Source organism: Cryptococcus depauperatus, chromosome 2 (genome assembly GCF_001720195.1).
Source record: "Cryptococcus depauperatus CBS 7841 chromosome 2, complete sequence".
In the NCBI taxonomy this organism is placed as follows: Eukaryota; Fungi; Basidiomycota; class Tremellomycetes; order Tremellales; family Cryptococcaceae; genus Cryptococcus; species Cryptococcus depauperatus.
The window spans coordinates 1,917,143-1,928,097 of NC_089469.1; the positions used below are offsets into that span (position 1 = coordinate 1,917,143).

At 43.7% G+C, this 10,955-nt stretch overlaps 5 protein-coding genes across 5 annotated transcripts; 2 read left to right on the plus strand and 3 right to left on the minus strand.

The window, feature by feature from the left end:
- Window positions 1-298: 298 nt before the first annotated feature.
- L203_102041 (uncharacterized protein) lies at window positions 299-2,016 on the minus strand (the record flags this gene model as incomplete). Its single annotated transcript, XM_066211470.1, has 9 exons — window positions 299-379; window positions 437-513; window positions 577-665; window positions 728-898; window positions 961-1,072; window positions 1,132-1,240; window positions 1,288-1,359; window positions 1,410-1,561; window positions 1,617-2,016. 9 exons carry the CDS (start codon window positions 2,014-2,016, stop codon window positions 299-301), a joined length of 1,263 nt encoding a protein of 420 aa, XP_066067567.1.
- Window positions 2,017-2,222: 206 nt separating this feature from the next.
- On the plus strand, window positions 2,223-4,042 carry L203_102042 (uncharacterized protein; the record flags this gene model as incomplete). Its single annotated transcript, XM_066211471.1, has 6 exons — window positions 2,223-2,432; window positions 2,501-3,058; window positions 3,137-3,536; window positions 3,591-3,735; window positions 3,794-3,878; window positions 3,935-4,042. 6 exons carry the CDS (start codon window positions 2,223-2,225, stop codon window positions 4,040-4,042), a joined length of 1,506 nt encoding a protein of 501 aa, XP_066067568.1.
- A 145-nt stretch (window positions 4,043-4,187) lies between these two features.
- L203_102043 (uncharacterized protein) lies at window positions 4,188-8,556 on the minus strand (the record flags this gene model as incomplete). Its single annotated transcript, XM_066211472.1, has 15 exons — window positions 4,188-4,284; window positions 4,362-5,237; window positions 5,287-5,490; window positions 5,542-5,831; window positions 5,892-6,276; window positions 6,340-6,406; window positions 6,653-6,746; window positions 6,796-6,998; window positions 7,059-7,415; window positions 7,468-7,553; window positions 7,600-7,763; window positions 7,823-7,982; window positions 8,043-8,134; window positions 8,181-8,441; window positions 8,488-8,556. 15 exons carry the CDS (start codon window positions 8,554-8,556, stop codon window positions 4,188-4,190), a joined length of 3,405 nt encoding a protein of 1,134 aa, XP_066067569.1.
- Window positions 8,557-8,773: 217 nt separating this feature from the next.
- Window positions 8,774-9,414, minus strand: L203_102044 (uncharacterized protein; the record flags this gene model as incomplete). The annotated part of the gene is made up of 4 exons (XM_066211473.1): window positions 8,774-8,783; window positions 8,844-8,874; window positions 8,930-9,043; window positions 9,093-9,414. The coding sequence occupies 4 exons, from the start codon at window positions 9,412-9,414 to the stop codon at window positions 8,774-8,776; spliced, it is 477 nt and encodes a 158-aa protein (XP_066067570.1).
- Window positions 9,415-9,917: 503 nt separating this feature from the next.
- Window positions 9,918-10,822, plus strand: L203_102045 (nucleoside diphosphate kinase; the record flags this gene model as incomplete). Its single annotated transcript, XM_066211474.1, has 6 exons — window positions 9,918-9,952; window positions 10,192-10,291; window positions 10,347-10,413; window positions 10,462-10,601; window positions 10,650-10,711; window positions 10,768-10,822. 6 exons carry the CDS (start codon window positions 9,918-9,920, stop codon window positions 10,820-10,822), a joined length of 459 nt encoding a protein of 152 aa, XP_066067571.1.
- Window positions 10,823-10,955: the final 133 nt, after the last annotated feature.

Genomic DNA, 10,955 nt, shown 5'->3' on the forward strand with positions numbered 1-10,955 from the left:
GTTTCTTTTCAGCCATTGCGTCAGCTCATGCTCGGTCATCCTACCAGCTTATCTAAAACCATGTCGACCTATCTTAATCTCCTTCCCAATCACGGATATTAACGTATTTAAGCATGTAAGCTGCTGGTTTTTTCTCTAATTCTGTAGACTCCATACAACTCAACGGAGTCGTTGAATTCTGACAGAATGGCAGACCTCGTGTTTCTCTAATAGTCTCGCGACACTTTTAGTATCTCGCAGTTGCATGCCGCGCTCATCTGAAAACGAAGTGATGTATATTGTTTCATGATGGCTTACATTATCGTTGCTTTGCACTATCCAGAAGTCTCCAGAAGTCAGCTACAACCTGTCTATCTGTATGTCTTTTGTTTCGATCAATCTAACATTTTCCGCCTTTGGTCAACCGGAACACCATTATGCTACTTATAAAACTCACTCTCATCTCTTTTACGTTCCACTCTTTGACAGTAGAAGTTACAGGCTCATTGCTCCATTGGAAATAGACACCCTTGACTAATGGTGTTTACTATCTAATTAGCCACCTCACTGTTTCTCATAAACATCATGCCGACGTACCATGCTGGAAGAGAACTTTAGGGTCATCCCATTTATATGGCTTGAATTGCCATGCTTGACCTGTTGTGACGACACAAATCACTCGATCCCTAAACATGGTTTCCGTAAGCTATGTTAGAGATAATCCTTGCCTTTACTGAAGCTGACCTACCAAGCATCCTGACCAAACTTCTGTAGTGCATCTGCACTATCTACAACATAATATTTGCTGTTAACGTCGCCTTGAGGCCCAGTGCGTTTGCGAATGATGGGGATCATATCTTCAGCTTTCACATTTCCTTGTGAGGCCTCTGTTTGCCGAGCAGTATCAGACAACTCAAATCTTTGAAATAGGATGAGCAATTGTGCGTGTTCTGAGAACCGAGCGTGTAAATAGACACGTACACTCCTTCTTCGAGAAACTTTTTAACATTCCACATTGTAATAAGACTCGTGGGCGAAGAAGAGATGATAATAATAGGGTTTTTGGAACGAGCTTTTTTTGCTCGTTTTGGATCTGCTCGTCGTGAATCCTAGAGATCAATGGCAGAACATATATGTGCAAAAAGAGCATACCAGCTTGGGATTGCGATAGAGTAGCACTTTGCCTGCTACTCTTGTCAAAAGACGCTCTTAAAGTACGAATCTTTTCATGTACGACGTTCTTGAGGAATGCCTCAAAATTCTGATGAATGATATAAAAACAAGCGCCGCGCAATGCATAGCACTTACATTGATTTTGCCATTATTTGATGTGCGCAAGACACTATTCCTGTCTATGAGCTCCACTTCTTCTGTCCTCAACTGTGTATTTCATCAGTATACACACTGTTCCATAGACTAAACGTTGGCACTTTTCTGCAAAATTCGCGGTCCACTACATCCACTTCGTATTTTCGTTTTACCGGTGCACTTGGTCCTGACGAACCAGCGGACAAATCTGATACCAGGGATAATGGCAGAGTTTCTGCTGTTGTTGATGCTGCCGATTCCACCTGTTGCTGCTCTATAATCCACGCTCAATATTTTTATAATCTTTATATTTTGACAGAGACACGCACGAGTACCTTTAGTACTGGTCCCGACAATCCTTCCTGCCCCATCTCCAGCTCCAGTTAGGTAATCCACAACAACCCTTCTATCTGTGATAGCAACATATCCAACCCCTCCAGCCTGACCTTTCATCAAGTAATCTCGAACACCACTTTCTCTTTCTACCCAAGCCAGATACAGCTGGCCAACATTATAGAATTCTTGAAGAGATCCTGCTTTTGAGGTAAAGCGAGTGGGTGCGTCTTTGGGGATGTTTATAGGCAACGAAGAACCTGGACGAGTAAAAGACAGGTACGAGGCAAGTGCCAGCGTAGGCGAAGGGTCCGAGGCAGCTGTGAGGAGGCTTGGTGGAGTAGATGCAAGTATTGACATCCTCAAGAGCTCTAAAGAATCGCCTTGTGCTTCCATTTTGATTATTTGTGATAGAAAGAAATGTTAAAGTGTAAAGTAAAATAAAATAAAACGTATTGATGTAAAGACATCTATCATGTCCGGACTAGTTAATAGTCATGTCCGGATATCGAATTCGCTGTTTGTTTCCGATAAGTACAAGCTATTTTTCCATCTTTTGTTTTGGTTATTCTCTTTTCAAGAATTTTCGCTAACGCCATATAATGAGACCACCACCGTATTATCTGCTCATCTGGACAACCTTTATAGTACCCGTATTGGCCTCGTCAGGCCGTCATTTCCAGAGACCTCTTGCAGCTTCATTCGAGCTGGGAGAGTCTGTGATAGCAGAGAGATATGACCAAGAGCAAGTATGGCGAATACATCTTCAAAAAAGTCAAAAAAGTATGGAGGAAGCAATCTCGTATGTGGAAGTACGTTATGTGCTCAGGTTTGGCTGTAAATTTCATCAAGAATGCTGCTAATTTCGGTTCTTATGTAGGATATGAATCTTGACCTTTGGGGAACAACCAAAGATTTCCTCGATGTTCGTCTCAATCATGAGCAAAAGTTGCTGCTGCAAACCTCAATGGGTGATGGAGCGGTGTTCGAGTCGTTTATCAGCAACTTACAGTCTCTCATCAAGCTTACTACCCCAATCGACTATGCTGATCCTTCTCATTTCAAAGAAGATGAAGAAGAAGAAGATTCTAGTCTGAGTAGAAAAAGGAAGGAACACGGGGAGGACAAGCGTCCCAAGGTTGACCCGTTCAATCTTACCACCCTCGACACACCTTTTCATGACAACTATCACACCTTTGAGGACTTATATAAGTTTGGAAGCACTATAGTCGAAACTTTCAACGATCAACAAGGCCTCAAAGTATGGGAGTTTGATGTAGGAAAAACATGGGAAGGAAGGGCAATCAAGGGATGGAGTGCCAAGCTTGAATCCAATGAAGCACAGTCTGATGTGCGAGGAAATAGGATAAAGAGAGAAGACGAGTCTGAAGAGTTGGGGAAAGAAATCGTCATCATGAGCGGTCAACATGGTAGAGAGGTGTGTTTGCTTCCTACCACTAGAAGCCTTTTCAAGCTCTTCTTGCTGATGATTGGTCGTGTGACTTGATATGTTTAGTGGGTTGGCCCATCTTCTGCACTTTACTTTCTACACTCCCTTCTCCTTTCGTCTATTTCTTCAACCCCGTCAGACACTAGACTCCTGCTGCGTCACTTTACTTTTACAGTGATTCCGACTATCAATCCTGACGGCTTTGTTTATTCTCGCTCTCATAGAATGTGGCGCAAGAACCGACAGCCTGTGGGACATAGATCATGTGTTGGAATCGATCTCAATGCAAACTGGGGTTACGACTGGACAGGCCAAAATGAACCAAGCCCTTGTAAGGATAATTATCCTGGAAATGAGGCATTTGAGGCTTGGGAAACTAAAGCGGTTGGTGAATGGTTGGCAAGAGGAGAAGAGAGGGGGTTGAAAGTGATCGGCTTCGTCGATTTGCATAGCTATGGGCAATTATGTAAGATTCTGCAAATAGTTATAATTCTCTCTGACAGTAACTGGTATATCTTAGTCATGTTCCCTTTCGCACATTCGTGCAAAGATTTCCCGGAAGATGCTGAGATGCTCATGGAAGCGGGTTTGGGCGTAGTTAAAGCTATACGAATGACCCATGGAGAGACATATGAAACTGGCCAAGCTTGTGATTTGACCTTCAGGTAAGTCACAACTCATTTACATATAAACATCTGTCAAAGCTAAATGAACTTTTGTTAGGTCCCCAGGCGATTCTGTTGATTATTCTTACGGAGTTACTGATGTCAGATGGTCTTATTCAGCTGAGCTGAGAGATACCGGAACTGTACGCTTCGTTTCCCAACATGACGTTGTTGTACGCCTGCGCTGACTGTATTGAAGTATGGATTCATGCTACCAAGGAACTTTATACGCCCGACAGCCGAAGAGATTACTGCTGGATTGCTGTATCTTGCCAAATTTATATATATTGCAGAGGCAGGGCCCTAACTGTGAAATGGTGTCACCTATGTTGTACAAGTATTCGCTTGATTCTACTGTTTGTACTATTTTGGACTAGTTTTACGGAAAATTCTCAATTATACATTAACAAAGCTTGAAAGTACAAAACACATGCACCAAAATAGACATGTTATCATTGTTCTCTTGCAGAACTAAAGCTTCTGGCCAATCCAAGCAGACTTACATATGACCATGTCAGGTGTCTTGCCCCCTTGAGCCTATTATCGACTCTGGAAGCCGGCAAAAGTATTCAGTCAGTCAATCATATCTTTGAATGTGTTCAAGATAGTAAAGGCGACGGACGCACCTTCCAAATTGCTCACTCATACTTCCGCCATTATTTTCATACACTTGCTTACCTACCTCCACAAACCCCTCCGCTACTTGCCATAGATGCTTCAAAGCCACTGCAAAACGTCTCTCTCCTTTAGCCCACTCATCGCCAATGACAACCTTTTCAGACGATCTTGATGAAGAACGATTCAAGACACGGCATATTAGTGACATGATAATCGTCTGTTTGTATTGTTGCTGATTGTGGATATCCCCAGAGGATGGGTTGACAATGTCATGCCAAAATTCCCAGCTTTCTGCAGTAATTCGAATAATACCCACATTGTTGATCTCTTGATGTGCCAAGAACAAACTATGTGCCAATGAAAAAGTACAAATGAACCATGGATTGCCCCGACTCTGTGCTTTTCCGTCATAGATGTCTTCTTTGTACCGACCCAATGCCCATCCCTCCGTCCAAGTTTTTCCAGAATTAACGCCATAAAGACTCTGGAAAGATTTGATAAATGCGTGCAAGGTGGAGAGTGTTCTGGGATCTGAAGGAAGAAAATGTTGATTTGAAATATTGTGGCTGTCGTAAAAGGTTTGAGAACCGCCGTGGATGATAGAAAGAGCAAATGAACAATCAAGCCACTCTCTTCTTGGAAAAAGAGATACAACACTTGGCAGCTCAACGCTCTGGTGAACCGGCGTGTAGTTGTTATAGTCAAGACTTGATGCCCATACATCCCGTCCTTGGTCCCAAAACACCGAAAGACTGTTGGTGATTAATTGAGCTTGATGAAGATAAAACCGCGAGGCCCCTAGATCATTCAGACGCTCAGCCAAATCGGATCCTTCAAAGAGAGCCCGACGAGAGACCAAGAGAGTAAAGAGATGATGGCCGTCACTATTCCTCTGTTAGATCTTTTCAAATTACATGACAAGAATGTACATACACTTCCTCCCATAAATCAAAGCCACCCTTCCACCATCCGTTTGCTATCTCTTCAAGATCATTCTTCAACACTCTCCCAGGTGACCTGATCCTTGTGGGACTGTAAATCCAGTCATCAATGTATTTGAGATCACTTGAGTAATTTCTTTGCAATAGAAAGTTGGCATAGGCCATGGTGGTAATTGCTCGAAGCGCCGGGCCATCTCTAATGACAAAATGCTGTCAGTATGATCATGGTGACTGTACTGAATTGCACCTCTGTGGTCTACCCCAATTCCCCAGAAAGGTGCCTCCGTCAACATTAAATTTAGGCTCGTTTAATCCCCCATCAGCTAGACCTCCAGAAGGATTTCTCTGTATCTGTATTCTTGCCTGACTCTCGATATATCGTCTTTGCAAGTCTTCACTGAGAATATTGATCTCTCTCCGGTAGGTATCACATTTGCCTTCACATGATGTTTTCAGACTGTCAATGTCACAGAATGGTGACTGGAGAGAAGTAACAAGGGTCGCTATTGTCAGAGCAGAGTCTCGAGTCCAGGTGTACTTTTCATGCAGAGGTCAACATATCAACAACTCTCAGCTTGATCACATCCTGGTACCTACATAATAGTTGGGTTCTTCTCCCTGCCCAGTACTTGGACTTGCCACGACTATACCGCTATCTGCACCCAGGACGGGGCCAATATTTTTCAGGATTCTCTTCTCTAGAATCGGTATTTGTTCATATAGCCATTCAATCTGTGAGACATCTAAAGGCTTCTCTGGTAAGGCGGCAAAAACGATACAACATCCGCAAAATACAACGATGAAAGCGTTGAGAACCAGAGCCAGCGTAACCTTGTCACATACTTGAGAAGCAGCGAGTGTTTTCCTTGAACAGGTTTGCATTGGCTGTCTGTCTGGAATACCACGATGGCTTGCTGGAGGTACTTTGGACGGCAAATATTCTTTCTCTTCATCTGTCGTAAAGATCATGCTCAATGAGCAACTAGGAGACGCCAATGGTCAGTAGAGCATGGAATAGTATGGATACAACTTACGAAAGACCAACTCTGAATTTCTAGAGATGATGAATAAAGTTGAAAAGTGAAAAGTAAAATCAAAATCGTCAAATGGCTCTATGAAAACAAATGAGTTAGTCACCAAAACATGGAAAACCGGTTAACTGTTGGTCCGACCACCATCCAATTTAATTTCTGGCTTACATTGCTATACATGTTTGAATCTCCAGACTATGAGTCTAGAAAATGCATGAAGGCATTCGTGATGGTTGCATGTGCATGTATACAATCCAAAAGCCAGCGATAACACAACCTTCCTTACTCTTTATGAACCTCTTCCATCGCAATCCATGAGGTCCTCACCTTGCTCTACAAACCTTTTCAGCTCCATTTTCCATGGTTTCCAAACTTCTCCATATTTTTTCAAAAGTCTGCCAAGCTCCGCTTTTTGTTCCGTCTACCGGTCTCATGAGTAATGCCCTGCAATCCGTGAACTTAATGCTTACAATGATGGCAGGAGTTTCGTCTCCAGGAGCCACACCCCATACATCATTAAACATCTCTCCCAACTTGGGCTTTGGAACTTTCTCGGCTCGACTGAAAGCTTTGAGCACTTTGGCCTTGTTCTTGGCCAAGAGAGCTTTCTCTTCTTCTTCAGACCACCACTGTTTGGACACAAGATATGATCGGAACCTATGAATCGGATTATCTGGCGAGCTAGTTAGTATTCATAGCTTCATTTTGGAATCTAGAAGGATCGTAAACGCACCGACAACAGCCCATTCATTGACTTCTTCTATCGGTCTATACATGCTCGAATCATCGCTTGTTGAATGATGTCCCACCCTATAAGTCATGGCTTCTACCAACACACCCTTTTTCCCCTCCACAGCCCTTCTCCTTGCTTCCCTCACAGCACAGAGTACTGCCAGAGCATCATTTCCGTCCACTCGAATTGTATCCATGCCATAGGCAGGGCCTCGTGAGGCAATACCATCCCCGGCGTATTGGTCTACAATTGGTGTGGAAATAGCAAAGCCGTTATTACGGCAAAGCCAGATGCATGGGCCGCCCAACACGGAATTCATACCAAGAGCAGCATGGAAATCCCCTTCACTGGCGGCGCCTATCTCTTTTGTCAGTAATGTTTCCTTGTAATGTATTTTGTATCGACTAACCATCACCAAAGTAGCAAATGACACAATCGCCTTGACGTGTATCATCAAGCTTCAGCATGTATGCAGCCCCTGCGGCTTGCGGCATTCTTCTTATCGTTAATGACAATTATTATTTATAATTCTGGTGCTCACTGTGTAGCAAGAGGGCTTGTAATGGTATGAAACTTATGCTCTGGGGAAGAATAATGCACTGGCATCATACGACCCTTGGTCCCTTTATCCTCTACATTACCAAAGCACTGAGCCATGAGAGCATCCAAAGTGAAACCTCTATGCAAAAGTGCTGCTGATTCTCTCTAGCGCGTAATTTGATGATTAGCTTTGGCATTGTTGTTCAAGATTCTCAACAGCTCACATATTGTCCAAATATCTCATCACCTTCCAACATGGCTGCAGCACTGCCTACAATGGCACCTTCTTCGCCGGCGCATTGTATATAGAAAGAGATACGCCCCTGGCGCTGAGACTGATACAGGACGTTGTCGACAAATGGGATTAAAGTCATTGTCCGGTACCTATTAAATCTTTGTCAATTCCAGAATCTCACTCGGATGTGGGCAAGAATAAAAACTTGCATCGCAAGAGCTTCCTCCTTGATAATGTTTGGTTCCAAACCGTTCTTCACCAAATGGCCCTCCTCATCAAGTATCCTGAAAGTGGGTATAGTCTTTCATATATTCAGCTCAGCCTTACCACGGATCGATCTTTCTCACCTTGGCGACAGCGTTGAACCAACCCATTTCTGCAGACCACCAACTCTCATGAGTTCCTCTCCGAAGCGGCCTGCTCATTCTGCCAGCTCTAGCTTGTCTCTCCTGTTGACTACCAGGTACATACAAAGGTCTCCCATCGTGCTCAGGCTGGATGGATGACGGAGGAGGAGAGAATGAAGGGAGTGGTGTCGGGTGAGGAAGAGGTGTTGAAGTGGGTGTTGTATTGTGTCTTGGAGGGACATTAGGTGGCGGCCCGGTGATCTAGAGAGTATCAGCAAATGTCAAGCTACCATCCAAGTCTACTCACCAGAGTTCGACTAAAAGAATTCGGGTTGGTGATGAGTTGGAGGCGGCAACTGATCCTTGATACTCGCATAGCTGTTTGACGGGTGTATACGGCTTTCAATTGTTTCTTAAAATTCCATAAAAACAACCAAAAAGGATCAACAGAGATCACTTCAAAAGCAATTCTGCCACTGGCTTAAATACAAGCCGCAGAAACAAAACAGTAGAATGATCAGGTGAACATCGTTTGAATTACCGGTCCTGGCAAATGACATCGTTGTCGGAGATCGCCGACAATTCTTCTCTCATTACGTTTTTCTAATGTCAAAGACAGTGAGCAAAAGTTGAACTAGAAATAATTATAATACAGTAACTTACATATACATGGAGGCACTTTTTGTTAGGATGACTTGGAGTTTCGTTATTCATTACACTCTCTACAATGGTTCAGATGGATAACTTACAAATTAGCAACCAAGATGAACAGATCCACAGTATACGATAGGCCATTCTAGCTTTCAACTCCCAAGCGGACTTGTATAGCCAGTGTGCGACACTCTTTTGCCTACTTTCAGCACCTAGCAGCCAGAATCGTCCAAACACCAGGACTCCCTGGCCATTTCTCACCTCCCTCGCCCCTTCCCAATCTCCATCCTCCCAGAAACACAATCACCAACAATAGAATAACCAACATGGTCCCAAATATACGGCACAACACATTTGCCCTCTCTATTCGGTACTGGAGGAGCGGCTGGCTCTCTAGATTTTCGATATCTTGGATCTCCCCTGGAGCACCATATGAGCGAAAGGAGATGGGTGAGTCTGGTGTAGATGCCAAGGTGTCCGGCTGTGCCGGTGGGATAGGTGTAGGAGGGAGACGAACTTTGGGAAAGACATTGCGCTTGGGTGTACGAGGGGAAGGTGGTGCAGCAAAGGAGACAGAGGTCATTGAGCAGGCGGCAAGGAAACACTGTGTTGCGTAAGTGATGTTGTAGCTACCAGCGACGAGAAGTTTAGAGAATTGTAGAAGACGACGGTACGTGTAGGCGACACAGTCTAGAGAAGCGCCTGGCAAGCACTTGCAAAGTACAATGTCAAGTCGATACGGTTTGCAAAAGGCCGAGATGACAGTTGAGATTTGAAGGATATCAAACGAAAAAAACCTATACTCTGAGTTTTCAAGATAAGATGTAAATACAATTATTTCATAACACGTTCATTTCAACATTAAAAGCAAAAAAAAACAAGTGGCTTCTTAATATGACGCAGAGTAAGAGTGCCACATTCAAAACGCCGATGAATCATAGAGATCCTGGCTGATTCGTTTTGATGACGTAATCAGAATTTCACGTTCACTATATTTTGATTTCTTTTATTTTCTCATTTTTGCTTTTCTTTTTGAAAATTCTTTGTTTAAAATAATCAAAAATAAAAGACAAAAAATCAGCAAAAATGTCCACTACCGAACATACCTACATCATGATCAAGTGAGTGCATCTGGTACATAGCCAAGTAGGGTGATAGTGCTTCACTGGGCAACCAGTGATGGTGCCAATGGATCGACCTGTTGGAAGCGATGGCGTGGCTAATCTGGATTCAATGTTTTCAACTTGATGTTGCTTTCTTAATACTACTTGGTCATACTGGCGCTTTTGACTGCTTATTACGGACTTTTTCACTATGCACGTTTGCCTCATTTCACCTCAACTCACGCTTTGACCTCTAGGCCCGACGGTGTCCAGCGAGGCCTTGTCGGCAAGATCATCTCTCGATTTGAGAAGCGAGGCTTCAAGCTTTCTGCCCTCAAGCTTTGCACTCCTTCCGAGGTGCGTTAGATCGTCTGAATGTGCCGTGTAGATTCTGACAGCTTCATGTCAAAAGGAGCACCTCAAGAAGCACTACTCTGACCTCTCTTCCAAGCCATTTTTCCCTCGTCTTATCGATTACAGTCAGTTTTGGGTGTTTTTGCTTTTGGGATGACTAACAGTGATTCCAGTGATGTCTGGTCCTGTCGTCTGTATGGTTTGGGAAGGTCTTGACGCTGTCAGGACTGGACGTGTCATGCTTGGTGCCACCAACCCTCTTGACTCTGTTCCCGGCACCATCCGAGGTGACTTTGCCCTTCAGGTTGGCATGGTAAGCTCTATCATTCTGTTTGAATTACCATTATGCTGATCTTGACAGAATGTCTGTCACGGTTCTGACTCTGTTGAGAACGCCCAAAAGGAGGTTGCTCTTTGGTTTCCGTAAGCAACATCTACCAAACACCAGCAAATCAAACTCTTGCTGATGGATCTTGTAGCGAGGGCATCAACCAATACAAGCTCGATGCTCAGGCTTGGCTTTACGAGGCTTGAGCAACTTGCAGATTTTAGTTGGTTGTGACGCCTCTATGCTTTTTATGCATTTCTGCTGAGATATGCTGCACATTGATAGCACATAATGGATTGCTTGAGACTTTGAATGCTTATGCTGACTTATCACTCTATC